This window comes from Crocodylus porosus, unplaced genomic scaffold (genome assembly GCF_001723895.1).
Source record: "Crocodylus porosus isolate Cpor-Errol unplaced genomic scaffold, CroPor_comp1, whole genome shotgun sequence".
Lineage (NCBI taxonomy): Eukaryota > Metazoa > Chordata > Crocodylia > Crocodylidae > Crocodylus > Crocodylus porosus.
In genome coordinates this window covers 70,973,173-70,994,900 of record NW_017728949.1, presented here as the reverse complement: position 1 = coordinate 70,994,900, position 21,728 = coordinate 70,973,173, and the positions used below count along the sequence as shown (strand labels likewise).

At 40.1% G+C, this 21,728-nt stretch overlaps 1 protein-coding gene across 1 annotated transcript in view; it reads left to right on the top strand.

Moving 5' to 3' along the window:
- The window catches only part of LRP1B (LDL receptor related protein 1B), a 1,585,724-nt gene that overhangs the window by 1,543,956 nt on the left and 20,040 nt on the right, over positions 1-21,728 (top strand). The window contains exon 86 of the mRNA XM_019553609.1: positions 2,247-2,351. Coding sequence (XP_019409154.1) covers positions 2,247-2,351 — 105 coding nt within the window. The remainder of the gene's footprint in view (positions 1-2,246; positions 2,352-21,728) is intronic.

Sequence of the window (21,728 nt, the reverse complement as noted above, 5' to 3'; positions counted from 1 at the left end):
ACCCCCCTCCTCTAACCCCCCACTCTCCTGCCCCCTACTTACCAGCTCTGAGTTCGGCTCCAGCTCCCTGCTGCAGTGGGTGGAGACTGCCCAAATCATTAAAGCTCTCCAGATCTTTTCTGAATCAATTTGGAGAGCTTTGAATTCATTCAGTCCTTTTAATGGTCCCCTGAGTTGATTCAGATTTGGAGATTCAGCCACTGAATCAGGCCAAATCTCCTCCATATCAAGTCAGCACCGGAAGCTTCGTACAGCCCTACGGCATAGGATTTTCCTTTGGGGAGAAACTATCTACCCACTGGAGGACCCTGCTTTTAGTGTGCAGATATATAGACATTCATATTCAACAGCTGCACAATGTGGTATGCAGAAAAGTATATATTCTCCACTTCATAGCCCATTTTGTATTTCATAAGAGTAACATAGGAGGACTAACAAGGAATCAAATTTCTTGCATTTGAACAAAAAAAAAGAAATACATATCTCGATAGCTATGCATATGTGTTGCTAATGACTTCTGTGCTTGTGTGACTCAAAAGGTAGTAAATGTGGTGGAAAAATAATTTTGTAGTCAGCAATTAGTACAGGAATGAGAAATTGTAGAATTTACACTGGCTGCAAAAGGAAATTAAACAAAAGAAAAAGGGGAGGAATCTAGGAGACAGGTCTTTGATTATGTAGGTTCCAGATCTGATCTCAGAAATGGTATTTCTGGGGTTTTTTGGTTTTGTAACTAGTAACAATTGTTTTCATAGGGTATACATGATATACAATAGAAGTAATTAAAACATTTTCTCAACTATCACCATAGATTGCCTTTATTTTAATTTTGGGAGAGACCTATAGCATGACTTTGCTGTTTAAGGTTTTATGTAGGACGTGGGACATCTGAGTGTGTATGGTTGCATCCAGATGAGCAAGGGGCATGTGTTTGCAGCAGCACTAGTAGCAGTGCAAATCTGTGCCACTGCTTTGTGCTCCAGTGCATGCCCCTGCTCACGCGGTTGTCAGTGGGATACATTGTCACACTGCTCTGCAGGGAGACTCTGGCTGGGGCCTAAGGTGCCTCAGTGTGAGGCTAGCCAGCAGGCAGTGCTATAGAAAGGTTGGGGGGGGGGCAGCAGGGCAACCACACTGCGTTCCAAAGCAAAGGAGTGCCAACAGAAGCTGCCCAGCCAGACCCAGGCATGGGATGCAGCTGTAAGCAGTTCATTTGGGGGGGTGCAGGGAAGGGGAAGGGAGACTCCCACCACTGTGTGCACTCCTGGGCAAGCACTGGGGGACTTGTGCCCCCCAGATCTTTGTGCAGGGTGAAGGCAGGCTGCCACTGCAGGCTTTGCCCCAAGCACCAAACTTCCTTGCCATGGCACTGCTGGCAGACAGCTGCCATGCTGAGGCACCCCGTGCCCCAGCCAGCTAGGAAGTGGCACGTGAAGATGGGAGGGGGGCATCTCTGGGCTGCCTGCTTCCCTGTCTCCTCTGTCCTGATGCACCCTGCTGGCTGCTACCCTGCCTCCATGTGCCTGGGGCTTCACTTCAGAGCCCCCACGCTGAGGCACATGGAGACCCCATCTCAAGACTACGGAGCAGCTGGCTGGGGCACAGCGTGCCTTGAGATGTGGGCTCCACATGCCTGATATCACTCTAGAATGCTCTGGTGGAAATAGAGCTAGATCTCTTGTAGTCTGTTATAGCAGCTTTTTCCTACCTCTGTAATGTTTAAATGATGCTTATTTAATGCTCAGCTGGACTGATTGTACCAGCTCAGCAATGGATGGAAGGGAGACTGTTTTGACAATACCTTACAGTAGAGAAGACCTGTAGTGAATGGTTTATCGCCAGTTAGTTTCTCTATATATTATTTAAGAATTTGTGAATCAGCTGTAATGCTTTTCTGGAGCTCTGTCCTTCTTTCTATGGTGTCCAGGAGAATAAGTTAAGGAGGGAGATAGAGCAGAAGTGAAAACTTATCTGATAAAATCTGCTACAGAGTTGGTGGGGGATAATACTAATTATGGTAATAGTATAATTACATTCACTTATCAGCAGGGAAAGTTTCAAATTTAGTAGACAAAAAGGTGATCTGCTCTAAAATGTATGTTTGAAAGCTCAGTGTCTCAATCTAGGCTGCCTTAATGCAATCTTAAATACTTAAAGTCAGCAACTCAATTAGTTGTATAAGAAACCATAGTTTCATACATCAGCTTTCAGAAATAATAATTATTTTTTTTATCCCATCATTACAGCTGCACTAATGGAAAGATTGCCTCTAGCTGTCAGTTATGTGATGGCTACTGTTACAATGGTGGGACTTGTCAGTTGGACCCAGAGACAAATATACCTGTCTGTCTGTGAGTATTTTTATAATGTGCATATTAATTAATTGAAACATTGATTTACCAACCAACACAAAAGTTTCTATCTTCATTTCTGATCTAGGAAATTTTTGAGTTCTCATTCACAGTAGTATCTTCTTGGACTTCTCCAGGTGTTATTTGTATTGTCTGTTATTCTGTTCTGATACACATTGTAAGGGGAAGGCGATTGTTGTTCTTGTTCAACATCTGGCATTGCTAGTGATTCCATTAGCGCAGCTGTAAGTCCAAATCCAAAAAAAGGACTTATACTTTTAAGGTGGGCACTGCTGGGGCTATCTTTTAGGCCCCTGGCTCATGGAATGGAATCTAGAACCCAGGGTAAGACACGTAAGTTCTTCGTAGAGGGCGTGGGCAGAATTAGATGCCTCAGTCTGAGATCCCAAATAGCTAGCACTCTGGACAAGGAGCCACCTCAAGCCAGCATACTCAGTGTGCAGATACCTAGAGCTAATCACCAGGAAATATTGAGTAATGGAGTATGTCTCAGTTGTGGTCCATCACTTGGAGCTACAAGGAGGTGCCCTATCCATCAGGTGTCAATGCTCCAGTAACTTTCCCTAAAAGACTGAGCATGGGTCATTATAGTCTTTTAAATGATGGTAGCAGGGTCATCCTTCCCATGCTTTGTCCCTCTTTCTCTCTCTTTTCTGTGCAAAAGCCTAGGGTTTAAAGCACTCACTTATGATGTGGGAGTCCCACACTAGTCAAGTCCCTTCTGCCAGAGGGAATGCAAGTCCACATCTCCCAACTCTCCTCAGAGTGCATTAATACCTAGGTTATAGGCTGGTTTTGAGTAAAACATACTCTGTGCCAGTGAACAGAAAATAATTCTGGATTCATTGGTCTGGAAGGAGAGTGCAAAGCAGAGTTTGATTTTAGTTGCTAGTGGGTGTAGCACTAAGCTGAGAGGTGGGGGATAAGTGCTGCATCACTTATTCCAAGGATTGTTTGTCAATATAAAATACAGAAAGAGCAGTCAGAATGGTAGGAGAACCCAGGTCTCCCTCCACCCAGCTGAGTTCCCCGATCACCAAGCTAGCATTCACGTTCCTCGTTTTTGCTCATTCTAGCCCAATGAAACTTGATTATTGTTCTGTACAATGTCATGGCTTCAGTAGGAGTGGTAGAGAAAGTCTTTCTCACCCCCCAGTGGGATGGTCATGCTCCAGAGGGCTAGGAGAACATTGGTTTAAATCCCTTCAGGTGGATGCAAGAACTGAGCTTGGGTTCCAGTTCCTGGGCAACTGCTGTAACCACTGGTTGACTGTAATAAAAAGGCATCATTACCACCATGACATTTTACAGCAAAGCGGTGGCCACAATGGCATTTTGTGAGAAGCAAGGCTGTGTCGTGTGTCATGTGAATTCTGAGACTGCCTACTGTATCAAACTCTTCAGGGAACTTAAAAGAATTTGTACTTCCTGGACCCCGATCAGGCTGAAGTGTCAATAGGTGCAGACTGCTTATCTCTGTGAAGATGTGTGGACATACACAAGGATATAACTACTGGCCTCGAGGGAAATTTAATGTAAAAAGGTGGGATGTTGAAGGGACAACTAAGCAGGTAGCAATGGAGTAGGTGTTTCAGGGTTCCAGTTTTGGACTTAGGTTGTCTAAATTTCATCTACGCTCCTCTGCCTTAGGTGCCCGAGTCCTTTTTTTGAATCTGGCCCTTAATGACTGGTTTTTATTACTCTTTTTTATTATTCTTTTTGACTGAAAAATAGAGTGGAAACAAGAAGATCACTCAGCTTTAAAATATGTCATATTGAGATGTGATGACCAGTAAATATATCCAGTATATATTAGCTAGGATTAATCAGCTACAATAGACATTTGTACCTTTTATCTTGTAATTATTTTTAATTAGTTTGATATGAATCTGTCAAACACAATAGCATTTTAGGGATAACCTGTTCACCCACGTTAAATCGTGAGGTTTTATAAAAACATGTGAAGGATGCATCATACACAAAGATTTTACTAAAACTTGTGAAAAAAATAATCCTGGGTTTCCTTTTTTCAGCCACTGCACTCTTTAAGAGGTCAACAAAATCATTAGGTTATTTGCTTTTGATCCGTGTTGATTAATCAAACTTTTCAGGAAAGTCTCACATTGGACATCCCATGAGAGGACAGTGTGTGTGTGTGTGTGTGTGTGTGTGTGTGTGTGTGTCATTATATGTAATGAGTTTAAAACTTGTTTAGCAAAAGGCAGAATATTTATTTAGCTGTATTTTACTGAAATTCTGCAGATGCTCTGTGGGGTTTAAAAGTCAGCGCTGTGACCAGAAAGTGAACCCTTGTGATTACTACTGTCAGAATGAGGGAATTTGCACTTTAACTGCGTTTAATGAACCAAGATGCAAGTAGGTTTAACCTTCCACTTAATGCTGCACATTGTGTGACATCATTTCAGGCCACAGTTCATTGGTTCAATTCATGCACATTCACATACATTTCACAATATCTGCTTAATCTGGGGGACTCATTTATGTAATATAGACCTACACTTTTGATAGTTGCACTGATGAGTATATTTAAAAACAGACTGTTGGAGTGTCTATAACCATATCATTGGAGGAAGAAATAACACAATTACATGTATAAACCCACATAAAACACCACTTGGGATTTTTGTTCACAAATATGGAAACAGGAATTTTATTAAATAATGTTTCTATACCACAAAGTTGCAGAGTAAGGTAAACTGTGCAGTTATTCTCTGGTATTTTAAAAATTAAAAAAAAAAAGTTCAGCCTTTACAGAGAATTAAATAAGATAGGATATTGAAAGATATTAAATAAGAAAGCATCTTGACAAACTTCTTTATTAACTTAATATGTAAATCAGCATAAACTAAAAAAGAGGAAAGCTGTCACCTTAAACTCTTTTTCTTTTCTATTCATTCAATATATAGCTTATACAACTTGTCTCAAGCAATTTCAGACATTCTTCTTGCATAGAAACTTTTAATCCTGATCAAAAAAGTGAATTCCCTCTTCTGTATATTGACAATCTATTAAGTCAGATGCTCACTGATACTAAGTGCCAGAGTCAGCAGCCCAGGTCCTCAGACTGCAATAATGATGTAAGAGTCAGAATTCAAATGATGAACCAATGACCTAGACTTCAAATTGATAAAATACAGAAACTTCAACAGCTTTAATATAGTCTCATCTAAATGTATGCTATATGAACACATAATATTATGGCTGTGCTGGGATGTGATGTTTTCCTACAGAGGTGGGCAGCAATTAAAATGATTAGGTATGGGGGAATCGTTCTCTCATTTTTGCTGGAATGTATGCTTACAATTCATTCATTCAGTATTTCCAACCAATAAAATGCAGGGCCTCAGGCTACAATAATCCCATGAAAAAACAGATTAGTGCTCTGACTGAGTCAACATGAAATGAAGGCAATCTTCATGTCTCCATTAAACTGTCATTAACTGATTCTTGAAATTCAGCATGTATGGATTTGATCTATTCATCAACATATGGAGGACATGGTTGTCCTGAAAATTCTGTATTTCTGCATACCATTCTTGAATATCCAGAAAGCTGCAGTTATAAAAACAACCGACTGCTATCTGCTTTTGAAAATATGCTGTCAGTGCTTTTTCTCTTTTTCGTCTAATAAGCCAAAAAACTTCAGCTCTCTAGAAATAGTAAACAGTTCACAGTCTGTAGTAAAATATTTTGATATATGAAATAAAATATGTAAAATATAGAACTGACAGTCAGCCTTGGATTTTTATCAACTTTTCCCCATAAACTAAAGAAAGTGTTAATTATTGAAATAGGAAATATTCACTATTTTCTCCTACACATACAAGATAATTGCTTGTTTTTATGTAAGAAAAAATAAAGCAACTTAAAAAAATCCTCACCCTCTCCCCCTATCATTCCCCCTAAAAGATTACATCTATTTAGTCAAATCAAATGTGCAATTCTGTTTCCACTGAAGTCAACTCCCAGTGACCTCTGTAGAGTCCCAATGTAACCTGAAGTGATTTTTACTACCTATAAATGTCTTGAGTAACGAGTAGTTTAAGTTGATACATGTTTAGTGACATGACACTCTCCACTTCTGGTCTGGTCTAGTTATACTTGCAACTAAAACAGTAGGAAGAAACAGAAGTGGGACTTTTGAGGTGGCTGGTGTAATTTTGCATCTGTTTGTGTGATTTATGTTAGTCTCATAGGTTTTTTGAAAATCAGATGTCTAAAAATCCAGGGAACCTTTCTAACGGCAGGGAACATTGCTTCTGCTTTCTCTTTTTCTCATCACGCAGGGAGGATAGTGGTTATTACAGCACAAGCTTTGGTTGATGGCCCCACTCACCAAAGAATAAACCACTCCATAAATACATGGGATTACAGCCTTTGTGTTTTGGTGACCTTGTGCAAAGCAGCTGCAGCAGGGCTGAAAATACAGGCTGTTCTATATTGTTTGATATTTTTTAACTTTTGCTCCTTTGTGTGTTTCCTTTGGTTTGGCTGGGGCTGAAAAAGAAATGTCCTAATTTCATAAATAATGCTCTTTTTTTGCAATGTGTCTAATTAACCAGAACTTGTTAGAATGCTTCCTGGAGAATTTGACCACACTAAATTTAGGGGCAGTTAAAACTTGTGACATGTGTGGGTGTGACTTCAACTCTGAAACTTGATTTCATACATAATTGTCAAAAATGGTACTGAGGGCTGAAATGTCTGTAAATCTCTGGCAATCTGTAGATAATTTATGAGAGCAAGTATTCTCAAGAATTACAAATATATCTTTCCCCTCCTGTTCCAAGTCACTAGAATCCTGTCACTAATTCTTATGAAAGACTATCAGAATGTAGCTCGCTATAACAATGTAAGTCATGTATTCAGTTTGACTATGGAAAAAAAAAATACGTGGACATAACAAATTCTAAAATGACTTCATATCTCCACCTTTATCAACTACAGATAAGTTTGGCCTCTTGCTGCAGTTATCTGAGAGAGATGTCATACTGAAATTCTTCAGTCACAATGTTACTAACACCCACCAGATTTTCTGTCTCCATTTCTGACCTTTCATCAGTATAATCCAAATATAAGTCTATTTTGGGAGCAGTATCAGCTCTCACTGCCTGTAGCTTACTCTGCTCCTCTGCAGAACATTAGAACAGTCTCCAGACTGAACATTAGGGCAGTCTCCTTTAGAAGGGTAGTATCTGCCCTTCCAGATATGAAAAAGCAGGTTACAGTGGCAAAACCTAAATTTAAAAGGTCCCTTGTTTCTAAGAGGCTCCTACTGATACTGAGACTTTGCCACAGCTATTCCCAGTCTTTTATCCAAAAACAAGAAGAGGCTACGTTAGCATGCCAGACTTTCCTCTCCCAGAACTCATAGGGAAAGGGTGCAAGCCAAGCTCACCAATTGTCATAAAGCCTTGCTAGAAGAAAAATTATCTCAACAGTAGTCTTCTCATTTTGTCTTGAGGTAATAAGATGTTTTCCTAAGTCCTTTTGTCCCAAGGCAGAAATGAGCTATTTTACTGAACTGCTCTTACTAAGATACTAAGGATTTAATTTCCTATACTAGCTTTCTCTTTTGCCTCACCTACAGTGGTGCATCTGAGGAAAAATAATATTTCACTGAAGGAATTCCTTCCATCTCTATTTATAAAAAAGGCCAGAAAATGCCTTACTACCTAGCAAATGTTAGATATGACTCCTCCTTTTCTTTCTCCTACAGTCCCCTCCCCAGTTAAAAGCCTCCAAGGAGGGGAAGATGAATAAAACAAAGAAGCAAGGACAAGTTCGAAAGAACACCACATTCAAAAGTTATAATGGACACCACAGATAATGTGTCCCACACCATAAGTATAATTACACATCAGAAAAGTGTTTCAGAGGGGAAAAGCTATAGAAATTGGAGCCATTTTCCCTTCTGCATATTTGAAACTATCTAGGCATGTTATAACCAAAATATACATTCAACCTCAGAAGCAGAAAGAACAAATCCAATTCCAAAGCGACGTGTCACCATTCTAAAGCAAATCAAGATTTTGCCTAACTTCTCCATTCCTTCTCATTAGAAAGGAAGAAGACAAGAAAGGGTAGAAAACAAGGCCAGAAAGAAGACAAAGCCAAAAGGTTATAAGGAGAGCACATAATACTGGAATCAAAATTTCCATATTGTTTATTTAACAATTTGACACAACCATAACTCAGGGGCAAAGGACATTATAATCCTGTAAGAGAAAGTTTTTGAAACAATCCAACCAGAATGATAGGGGAGACAATGAAGGATTCTGAAACTTCCTTTTCACTATTTATTATTTACTCATTTAATATTAATCTGACTGTGCCTATAGTCACCAAGTTTTCCATCTTTATTCAAGCCAGAGCAATTATCATCTGAAAAGAAGTAACTACCAGAGAAGAAAGGAACTATATAAAAAAGGAAAATCGTGGAACTATAATTCCACAGCAAAGCTACAAAGCCATAGCATCTTAGCCTCCTTTACCCCACAAAACCCATCTGTTAAAATAGGAGACACATTTCACTAAAAGTCTTCCTACCGAGAAGGATCTCTCATTTTCTTGAGAAATTTTTTCTCTCATTGTCTACTTTGCATTAGGATAAGACACTTGGACATATTGATCAATAAAGAACAGACCAAAACTCTTTCCTTGGAGAAAAGATTCCAGACAATAACACTAGACCTCAGAGAGCAGCACATTGAACATGAGCATTTATGGTTACTGCATGAGGAAATTGACTTGCTAATGTGATGGAATAATAGGAACAGCAGACTTGTAGGTGAATATTTAACTTCACCAGATGTGAGTCCTGAAAACAGATGCTATTCATTGAGACCAGTAACTCACTTGGAACAGCACAGCAAAGAAAGCTGTAACCAACAAAGTTATTTAGCTTAAACTTGCTAGAATGAAGATTCCAGGTCTAAAGGACCACATATGGTTGGTATTGAATAGCTGCATTATAAAGTATGTTATAAAAGATGTCTCAAATCAGAGAAAGTACAGGCCCTACGTATGGCTGAAGGTCACTAAACCTCCCAGGCTATGTACAGACATTCAAAAAGCTCAAAGCAGAACCAATTCAACCTACACAAGTTTTTCTAAGCCATGTAGTTTGGATCAGGAAGGAATGGAATGTATGTTCACCCTTTGGTGGGGGAGGCAGGATGCCTGCACTGGCCAAGACCAAAAGGTGGGTGGCACTCCTGCCTGCCTTCCAGCATGCTGGATGTTGCTGAGGGCAGCCAAGCACAGCCAGCAGGGGCCATTCCTGATTGGCTGACAGGCACACACCCCAAAGCCTTGCTCTCAGCACAGACCCTCCCCCATGCCTCTCAGAGCAACAGGGGTTGGATGGAAATGGAAGATTTGATTCTATCAGACCACAGACCCTCTGCCCAGCCATGGCTTCCAGCTCAGCCAGTAGGCAGCCTGGAACAGCTTGGAGGGAGCAAATAGGGAGGCTTCCTGGCTTGGCTGGTCAGCAGGACTGGTCTCCACAACCTTTCCCATGCCAGTCACTGCTTCTCAGTGGTGGGAGAGAAGGGGCAGGGGGAGCCAGCATAGAGGTTTCCTTCACAGTCCCAGAGCTGCTACCACTCCCAGCCACCACTCCCAGCTCAGCCAGCAGGTAACCAGAAGTAGGCTGGGGTGGGAGAAGAGGGAGAAAGTGAAGGACCCTCCCACCACCACCATGCCCCACCTGCCAAACCCAACTAGAAAAGCTGGGGCAGACATAGATAGCAGGGCTGCTCCTCTCCCTCACCCACTGGCCTAGTGTGGTTTCAGTCTTCAATCCCGCTCCTTGCCAACTGGTAGTGACAGTGGGAATGAGGGGAAGTGGGGTTAAGTGAAGGGCCTGACACTTTCCAACCACATCAGAACTGCTCTCTGGGTGGTGGGGGGGCGGTGAAGGGAGGGGTCTGCAGGTGAAGGGAGGGGCTATTGTTTTGGCTTGGCTCTGGGGGAGCACACACCCATCCAGGCCTACCTTACACGGGGTCCCGCCATTTTTAAACCAATTTGTGCACTGAATTTGTGTTCTGTTATAGGTTTAGACCAGTATCCAATCACTTAGAGTGGTTTTTATGTAATTTCTCACCTTGCCCAAGTAGTAAATTCACAGAAAGGCAACCATGCCTTTCTCTCACCAAGTAAGGAATTCTTCAAGATTATGATGTCCTCTCCTTCAGATGCTGGCACTTGGACTACCTTATTTCCAGCAGGGACAAGAAAATATTCTGCTCCTTAAGAGTAGAATATCTTAGAGTTCTGACTAAATGCTTATCAATACATGTTTTTCTGTACCTACCTCCAGTGGGAAGAATGATAGAAACACAGAAAAAATAACAATGCCATACTAGAGGAGAATGAGAAATAAGAAAAACACATTAAGAAAATATTTTAATTAAAAAAATTTGAACTAATTAAAAATACCCTTATTTTTACCCTTAAATTATCCAGGTGCACATCTGCGAGGGGCAAGTAGGGGAGTGTATGCTTAGGGGCAACCAACATAGGTTCATTAGAGGCAGGTCCTGTCAGACCAACCTGGTGGCCTTCTATGACCAGGTCACAAAATCCTTGGATGCAGGTGTCACAGTGGACATAGTCTTTCTGGACTTTAGGAAGGCCTTCGACACTGTCACTCACCCCATTCTCATTACAAAATTAGAAAATTGTGGTGTTGATGCCTACAAAGTCAGATGGGTCACCAATTGGCTGGAGGGCCACACCCAGAGAGTGGTGGTGGATGGGCCATTTTCGACCTGGAGGGATGTGGGCAGTGGGGTCCCCCAGGGCTCAATCCTCGGGCCCACACTGTTCAACATCTTCAACAGTGATTTGGACAAGGGGGTGAAAAGCACCTTGTTCAAATTTGCAGATGACACTAAGATGCGGAGAGAAGTGGGAATACTAGAAGGGAGGGACAGGCTGCAATTGGATCTGGACAGTTTACAGGGGTGGGCAGATGAGAATAGGATGGGATTCAATACTGACAAGTGCAGGGTATTTCACCTAGGGAGAAAGAACCATCAGCATACCTACAGGCTTGGGAACTCCCTTCTCATCAGCACATAGGCAGAAAAGGATCTTGGAGTCTTTATAAACTCCAGGATGAACATGGGCCACCAATGTGGGGATGCAGTCAGGAAGGCTGACTGCACCTTGTCATGCATCCACAGATGCATCACGAGCAGGTCCAGGGAGGTGATCCTCCCCCTCTATATAACATTGGTCAGGCCGCAGTTGGAGTACTGCATCCCGTTCTGCGTGCCGCACTTCAGGAGGGATGTGGACAACATTGAGAGGGTCCAGAGGAGGGCCACTCATTTGATCAGGGGGCAGGCCCTGTAAGGAGAAGCTATGAGACCTGAACCTGTTCAGCCTCCACAACAGAAGGCCTAGAGGGGATCTGGTGGCTGTCTATAAACTGGCCAAGAGGACCAGCAGACAATGGAAGAGTGCCTGTTCCCCTGAGCACTACTGGGAATAACAAGGAGTAATGGCCGTAAGTTAATGGAAGGTAGATTCAGACTAGATATCAGGAGGCACTACTTTACAGTCAGGGCAGCTAGGATCTGGAACCAACTTCCAAGGGAAGTGGTGCTCACTGCTACCCTGGGGGTCTTTAAAAGGAGGCTAGACAGACACCTAGCCGGGGTCGTTTGACCCCAGTACTCTTTCCTGCCATGGCAGGGGGTCGGACTTGATGATCTGCTCATGTCCCTTCCGACCCTACCAACTATGAAAACCTGAGACTTGAACATGGTAAAATTTTGCCTCTGTAATCTTTCCTAGCACAGGGGCATACCAAAGACAGGATTCTCACCAAGCATAATCAAATTACTCATTCAAGCTATACATTATTTCAGTCTGTGCAAAAAGATGGACAGAAGTCGATAGTCATATTTAAAATACTCATCAGCTCCAAAGAACTCACCACCAACTCAGTGCTTCTGTACTTTTTCAAGATGGCCTCTTTACATCTTGGAACCTATGAAGTCTCAACTCTCATCTTTTGCCCAATAATCTCTACATCAAGATATATTTTCAGATAACACATTGGTAGGAATAGCCTCTGACGACATGATAAACTTATTGCATCTTCCATTATGACAGGCTGATACAATATTATTCCAGAATCCTTTTCAACAAATGTGCATGCATAAATCACTAGGGAGGATTCCTTTTTCTTATCATTGGATAAAAAAGCTATGGCTTAACCTGCATGAGCAATGAACATATATTTAAAATGCAGATTTCAGGTTCGTTTCATCCTAAATGGGAAAAAAATCATCCAAATAGTTCAGTCTAAAATAAAGTGCTGAATAAGAAATAATCTGCAAAGCTGTTACCTGGTTCTCTGTTAACTTTGTGAAGCACTAAAAATCTAGATATATAATTTCCTGAATGTGCTTCTTTTTGTATACATGTTGCTCCAGAATACAGACCTTGGCTTTTTAACAGGCCATTTTCAGAATAGGAGCATACCTCAGTTTTCTTTCTTTATATTATTTCTTGAGAGAAAAATAAGTGCTAGAAATGATAAACTTGTTACCTTAGGAGTTGTCCTGTGGCACTGATATTTACTTCTCTCTGACCTATTGTGAATGTAGTATCAAAACAATGTCCTAAAAGCATCTGTTTGTATATAATTACATCACCTTTTAAAATTATCATATCTTATGAATCAAGTTTCTTATCAGACTTAAGTAAGTCGGAAAAATTGGTAACACTTATCTGGTGGATAGTGTATCTGGTGGCCTGAGTGTCATGTCTGAACTACTTACCATAACTGGACCAAGAAATGCAATGTACTAATATTAAATTAAAGGAAATATTTGTGTCAGAAAGGAACTAATCAGATAACATACTTATCATTTACTCTGATCAAAACCACCTCCACCCATCTTTTCCATTAGTTTACATTTTACTTAGTGTCATTTTGCATTTCTCTTTCCTCATCACTTCATTGTCTGTATTCTCATTGTTAAGTACATTCTTACTAGCATAAGTATTAATATTTATTTTGAGGCTACAGGCCAATACACTATTCAGGATGGGACTTTATTTATTGGGCTAGACTAATGATTCTGAACCAGGATGCAATATCATCTTGGGGTGCTGTAAGATGAACTTTTTAAGGACTCTGTGGAATACCACTCAGTATTAGCACTGTTTCGTGGCAAACACCTGCCCATGAACATATTAAACACAGATTTCAAATAGGAATCTGCAGTGCCAAATACATTCTGACCTTTTATGGTCTTTCTGAGTTCTTTGCAAAAGATTTGTTCTATTATTTTTCTGTAGTCACAAAGTAAGTGAAAACTAAGACCTGGCATTTTATGAGGGGTAACTTGAATCTAATGAGGGGTGCCTTGAGGCTGAAAAGATTGAGAACTACTCTGTTGGTCAGTATAAGAACATAATAAAAACAACTCCTGCTTTAAAGAGCTTACTTTCAAAATGGAAACAAGTGTAACGAGAGCCTGACCAATAGACTCCCAGTGAAGTCAATGGGCATGCTTCACTGGAGTCGGACTTTGGTCTGATCCTTTGTTTGTGAGATGCAATAATATAAAGTAACAAAAATAAGATCACATGGTTATGGTGTCTCCTTACTGCATGAATTGAAGTTTCCTGATGGTCCAACTTATGTGTTTTGTCTATTTAAAATTAAATAATAACAGGTGTGCTATGGTGATAATTAATTAAGCCATCCCTGGTTCTCAGTAGAGGAATTGTTATAAAAAAAATAGATTGTAGTTTGGAGGAGAAGGTAGTGGCCTTGCAGATTAATTAAGGAGGCATTCTGTGACAAAGAGCAGCATGTACAACAGCATAAAGGTAGTCTTAGGTGGGGAGAGGATGCTCATATAATTGCTGAAGCAAATGAAATGGAGAGTGAGAGACAATAGTAAGCGTCTTAGGAACTTAGGACGGGAAAGGGCTATTAAGTACATAACCCCCATTTGCAGGAACTTTTACCCCCTTTTTTTTTCAAAAGGACCACCCTCTTGCACACAACTTCAGGACACAAAACCAGAAACACCAGATACATCCTACAAGATGTTCTTCATAAAAGCAGGAGAGATGAGGGCACTGCCAATGCCGTGTCATTTAAATGGTTAATATATACTCAGAGGATCCTTGTTGAAGGATCAGGCACCATGCTATAGAGAAAGAAACAAAGGTAGTGAGGTGTGAAATTTATTAAAAGCTGGAAAAAGATGATCAAACTGGGTTCAGTGAAACAGCGGAACCAGAGGAGTGATTCAAAAAGGGAACCAATCTTGGTAAATTAACTCAGAGTGGAATAGCGGGAAATAACAAGTATGTTATGGAGACTGGAAAGACACTGTTTCCATTGTCAAGATGGAGGAATTTTTCTCAAGTTGCAGTTCCTAATAGTACTCGCTCCCTCAACAGCACTATTCTTTTTACAACCTTTAAAAGTGAACAGTCAATCAAAATAAATTTCTCTATAAACATATACATGTGCATATAAAAATTCATTATTACATGTGATACATACTGAATCTTCCTAAAAAGGAGATATATATATATATTTAAAATCACGGACCTATAATAAGGCTAGCAAGGAGACATACTGCCTTAAAACAACCTAACCTGGCATAGTAATTGCATATTCTGAAATCAGAGCTGAATAAAATATCAGCTAAGAGAGCACTGCATAGAACTTAACGGCAATTAAAAACCAGGAAATGTAGCCCAATGATAAACCCTGGAACAGGAGGTATTTTTTTAATATGTTCACCATATAATTTGCTGGGGTACAATAATGAGAAACCTAATCGTAAGTACACAAGACTATCATAAGTATTAATTCAGTTGTTGAAGATCATTTCTCTCTTTCACTTGAAACTAAATTAATTTATTATATAAACAGTTCCAACTTGAAAGGATCAATAACACCTAATTTTATATTTTATGAGATCTTTCAAACTTCAACCTAAACCAAAATTCTTTTGAAAGTTATACTCCAATTAGAGATTAAAAAGTAACAGTGCATGAGGGAAATCAAGAGATGCTGGTAATGGAGAAAAAAACTCACTTGTTCTTTAAATTTTTTTTGCATGGGTTCTCGAGTTGGGTGATGCATGCATTTTCAGCTTGAAGCATTCAGGACAGAAATATCTATTCATTGGAATTACTTCCACATCCTGCGACTTATTTTGTTTGACTGTTCACTGTAACCAGTGAAGAAAGACATCCTTTCCACATCAGTCTCATTTCAAGTCATTCCTTCTGTTTGTTGGAGTTTCTTTATTGACTAGATAGAGTTGCTTCAGCAGTTGTGTTTTGTATCTAGACACATTTTCCTAATTTTTGGTGCAATTAAGCCCTTTTTCATCTGAAATTTTCTAACTGCATTTATTTTGGTATGAGTTTCCCTCCTACTCCTTGGTTTGGAATAACAAGTCAGTTCCTACCTCATTCCTCCTTTATGCTGTAGACCCCCCATACAGTAACCATATAATTAGTGCATAATAGTGTTTGTACTTGCACATTAAACCAATCTGATTTTGAAAGACAAAATTAGACATTAATTATTATGTTAATGCAGGGCAGAGTTAAAATTGAATGAGTACCTGAAATGTGCATTCCCATTCCTTAGCATGTTTGGACATCTTGAAGTCTGTATTTCTTGTGTTAGTGATGCCTGATTTATTAAAAAGTAACATCACTGTCATGTTTCTAAGTTGGGGATATATATTGAATATTAACTTAATTTTCAACTGTTTGTTTTCCTTGTAATTGCACCATCTTTTGTTGGGGGTTTTTAAAAATTATTAATGTTGTATACAAATATAAATTAAAACAAAATAAAGCAAAAAACCTAAAAGGAATAGTCCCATGGGTTATATCCACCAGGCCAAAATATTTATTGATTCAACCTTAATTTTACCAACACAGTATGGATTGCAGACATTATATATACATAGTTCGGTATACACATTCTATTCTTCCTCTTCCTCCTCATCTTCCTAGGACAGGGGCTACCAAATTCTTGAGTCTCATTGGGCGTTTATACATGTGCTCTGGGAATGAGAGGGGGCACTTTAATTAGAGTGGCTCCTGGAGCCGCTCTAATTAAATCACCTGGAGCTTCTCGTGTATCAGCGTCCCTGTGTTGAAAAAATGGCAACAGGAGCTCTAGTTAACGAGCTTTAGTTAAAGTGCCTCCTCTGCCGTTTTTCAGCATGGGGACAGTAATACATGAGTTCTGGAGTCTGCTGCAGCACAGTAATTATCATGCTCCAGCGAGTTGGAGCAACCTCACTGCATGTGTTTAGGTGCCCATTGCTCCCAGTGAGAAACAGTAACTATGTTGATACTTTTAGCCTCATGTCCTTTGAGAAAAGTAGTAATGTTTGCCATTTTAAGAGCTTTATTTTTTTCCGAGGAAGCCTCTTAATGGTTGGATAAGATTATCTATCTGTCTCTACTGAAGAGACAGCTAAAGGAAAAATAATAGCAAAAACAATCCTTAGTCCTTCAAATGCATAAGATTTTAATGGATTTTAACTACAGATTACATTAGAAGAGTCTTTGTTGTAGCATAGAAATCACTCAGGAAGAAATGGGGCATAGCTTCTTAAATGGAACAATTTAAAAACCTTCTAAATTAAATGCTAATTAATAGAGTTATTGTAAATTTTAAGAAAATGAAAGCTCTGTTAAGAATAAGAGCTTTTGAATATGAATGATCAAATTATTATTTTATTTTCCTTTCTTCTAAGGATTCATTTTTGTCATTCGGCATATCTGTCCAGTGAGCTTGCAAACTCCATGCACAGTCCATTAAAGAACCTGTATTCTTTTCTTCCCAGTAAAAGTAGTCCTTCCAACAGGCCTAGAATCCGTTTTCAAAATACAGTATTTCTGTTAACGAACATACCCCATTTCTTTTATTCTGACTTTCATCTTCTTGTACTAAAGATGTCAAGCTACCCCCATTAGATGTGCAAAGAGAAATTAATTTTATAAGGAACAGCCAGGAATAATTTGAAAACTCAGAGGTATAACTTATCCTATACAATGCTAGGAGGAAAAGCAAAAAATATTCAGAGTTACAATATTAAATTATCTGAGTGCAGCTATCACATTGACACAGAAAAGAAAAGTAAAACATGCCTTTTGGCATCAGAGCTCACTTAACAAAATTGGTGAAGTTGTCACAGTCTGAGACATGTGGATATTTTTAAGATGACATCTGTAGAACTGCTATGTGGGCCTCAATCTACTCTGTCACTAGATACTGCAAGGTGGATATGTCTTCCTCTGAGGATATGGTTTTTAAATGGTTAGCCTTTCAGGCAACCATGAGCCCTTAATGTCTGTACCTGATATCTTTTATTCATTTTCTTCCCTTCCTTGCTAATTTTATGTGCATTATTTTTCAGTAGCTGTAAGTGTCCTCTGGGTCAAGAAATCCTTAATAAGAAACTGCTAGTGTTGACACTTTTGTTCATGTGAAGAGTTGTATACTGGCACATGCAGTATTTGTTATGTAATATTTGTAATTGTTATGAAAGTCATGTTGCATCTTAGGAAGCTATTACTTGAGGAAAAAAAAAAAGCCTTGCAGTCTTTGCTCCCTATAGACCCTTGGTTCCAGAAGTTTCTACCAAAGCTCCTTCTGTGACTTTGGGCAATACTTAGTCTCTGGCAAACTTCTGGGTTCTATATCTTAGGGAAAAGTTCATAAAGGGTTTGGTGGGGAGGGGGTTGGTCAGAAATCATATTATACTATTTCTTCATATAATGCTTATCACAATACAATGGGGAAAGGAGAGGTCATTTTATTGAGTTGGGCCTTTGGGCAATACCTTAATACAAATAGTAAATAGTAGTTGTAAAGTAAGTATTTTGTTCTCCCATCTTGTAAGTGCTTTTAATTTTAGCGATATAACATTTGCAGCAGGGATTTTAACACAAGAGTGTTAAAGATGCTTAGACTGAGATACAATAATTCAGCCATTCTTCTGTTTGTTATTACCTGTCCACGTATGACTTAAGCAAAAACCCTTTAAATTGGAGAATGACCTTGTTTACTGGAGAAATATCATTTATAGGTGAGAAACATTTTCAATTCCCTTTCATCCTGTGCATTGTAATGGCTGCTTTGGAGATTCTGTTCAGCTTCTGAAGCAATCTTAGTATTGCTGCTTTCCTTGTCAGTTCAGCTGATACATACTGGTATACTAAGTTAGAAAGCAATCCTCTACAAAAGTACTTTCAACTGTACAAAATTTCTTCTATATAATATTTTTCAGACAGTGCCTTGGCGATAAAAAAACAAAAAACAACCAACCAATCCCCCTCCCCTCCCAAAAAAACAACCAACCATTGCAACCAATCTGTCCTTTTTACCAGCCTTTTATATTTGCTCAGTCATTTAACAGTCCAGTGGTTCTTTTTGGCCAGATGGCTATATAACTGAATTTAAAATGTTTCAGTGTGCACTGAACCATAAAAGCTATATGAAAATCTCTTTTTCAGAAGTAAACACTTGTTCCCTCACAAATTTCTACAACTACAATATTCTGATAATTCACAATATTCACAGTATAAATACCTTAATTCTACCTCTTTTCTGTCAAGAACGAGATGTCTATAATAGGATATGAACTCCTCAGTTTAAAATCTTTACAGAGGTATCCTTTCCACAATAATATGTCTTCCATTTTTGTAATTACTTCCTAGTATGTAGGCACTAAGTATAGTACCACAAAATGTGTGCCTCTTAAGCAAACACCTGTTTCTGAATGGAGAGTTGAATTATGGCCATAGTCTGGTTTTACTTAGAGTGCTGACTGCGCAGAAACCCCCTTTTGGTAGTTCATATACTTTCAAAACATTTAAGAAATTCCCCATTCCTAATCTTTTTTCAGCTCTTTTTAGTTGTTTATTTTTGGTTGGGTATTTTCACTGTAGTTTGGGGGCGTTTTACAAATTCTTGTTAACTGTAAATACTAGTAGGCTTCACTTCTACATACAGATGTTTTATAGGAAAAGTTGGCCCTCTTATTGATTTTAGCTTCACTAACAGTAAACACAGTCATTCTGAATGAGGAGACATTTAAAAATTGGGAGATTTCTATCATGTTTTCATGAGAGTTCAAATAATGCTGCAAAATCATGAGAGCTGGAAACACTGCTAATGTCTGAGTAGCATTAAAATGTCAATGGTACCAATAAATATTATGCTGCAGTTTCTGAGGTATAGTATTATTTTCTATACTTAGTACAGATATAACTGTAGTATCTCAATGATTATGGTATAGTGTCTCCTCTCCATGGACTGAGACTTTGTAGTGGTGGAGAGGCTTGGGTGTCCCAGTGATCCTCAGATCAATGTTGCCTGGAGTCTAGGTGTGTGTGAAATGAGCTGTATTCGATTTGGATTTGGATCCAGCCTGAATTGGGAACAGAGATTTGATTACTTAATTTGGATCACTGTCCCCGATTCTATCTGTCCGAATCCGAATGTGAAGCTTCAATGCTGATTTGGAGAATCAGTGATTCAAACATAGACACAGCTTTAAATGTTTTTTTCCTACATACCTCAAGATACCAGGTGTGGCTTGTGAATGCTGTGATGCTGGGGTGGATGGAGCATCCCACAGAAGCATGGGCAGGTGGGTCTTCTGGTCCACTTCTGGGTCTGCTGTCAAGCACACTGGGAGAGCCTCCCATGTCCCTCTGGCTTGGCAATTGGCTACAGGGGGACCCCAGGTTCTCCCCCGACTGAGGAGGCACCAGTCGCTAAGCCGACTGGCGGGGGAGGGGGAAGTGCACTCCCTGGCAGACCCAGAAGTGGACTGGAAGTGCTTCCGGTCTACTTCTGGGTCTGCTGCTGAGTGCACTGGGGAGCCTCCCACACTCCTGTGGGACACTCCATGTGCCACAGCATCGCAGCATCTGCAAGACACCTGGTACCTTGAGGTAGGTAGAAAAAGCATTTAAAGCTGTGTATATGTCTGAATCTCTAAATCTTTCCAAACCTCCGTGAATCAATTTGGAGGGTTCTGCTTTGATTCAGAGAAATTAATGGGTCCTCTGATTCAATTCAGAGTTGGAGATTCAGCCACTGAATTGGGTTGAATCTCTGCCGAATTGAATCAGGGTCCAAAGCTTCACGCAGTCCTACTGGAGTCTCACGCTCCTAGCAGGCTTACCCATGGCAAATAGGTCTGAGGGTAGGTTCCAGATAAACCACAGTCCAACCCCAAGTCCTTGGCAGCAGATAAGCTGGAAGAAGATGTCAGTATAACAGTATCTGTAAAAGTGAAAAAATGCTGCAGCAAGATGAATTTTCCTGTCATTTAGGGCTCTCCCTTGCCAATGAGCCCAGATGTCCACCTTGTCAACATTGTGTGGTTGCTGTTTCTGTGCACCAGCTTCCCCATGTTAAAATCATGAACCAGCTTCTACCACAGGAAACAACATGCTCTCCTGTACCAACCTCCAAAATCTCGGCAGTGATGTACTGGGGATGATGGCAACAGAACTAGTGAATCTAGCAGTCTCCAGCTACAAATTTATTCATGGGATCAGCTTATCCATCAAGAGTCATCTAATCAGTCAACTTATGGTGCTTTCTGTGACCATTAACAAATGTCTTGTGACCCTATCTCTTAAGCTTAGTAACAGCCTGTACACCACTATCAGCAGTGTGTATGCCCCAACATGTGATGCTGACACTCATGTCAAAGAACAGTGCTGCTCTTGACTACTTACTAATACTGGCAAGGAGGACAAGATCAGCCTCCTCAGTGACTTCAACAACAGAGTTGAATGTGACCTGGAACTCCAGAGTGGCACCATTGGGAAGGAAGGAGTAGGAAAAGCCACCCAGCGGCATCCTCCTGAGAAAATGCATGGACCATAGTCTTGTCAACACCCTGAAATTTACAATGCTGGCAGCAAGGAACTGGTACTGAAACTCCACAGATTTATGCTTTGAATTTGGAACAATGGGGAGGTTTCTGGTGACCTAATGAGTGCCAATGTCATGAGTATCTGCAAGAAAGGAGATAAGTTAGTGTGTGGGAACTATTGAGGTATTGTCCTCCTTCCCACAGCAGGGAAAAACCTTGCCCTTATTCTCCAGAACCACCTTCTACCACTTGCTGAGAAAGTCCTGTTAGAATCTCAGTGTGGTTGTAGACCATCCCATGGCACAACTGACATGATCTTTGTTGCCCATCAGGTCCAAGAAAAGTGTCGGGAATGACATCAGAGAGATGGCTTTCATTGTCCTTACTAAGGCTTTTCATTTCAACAGTC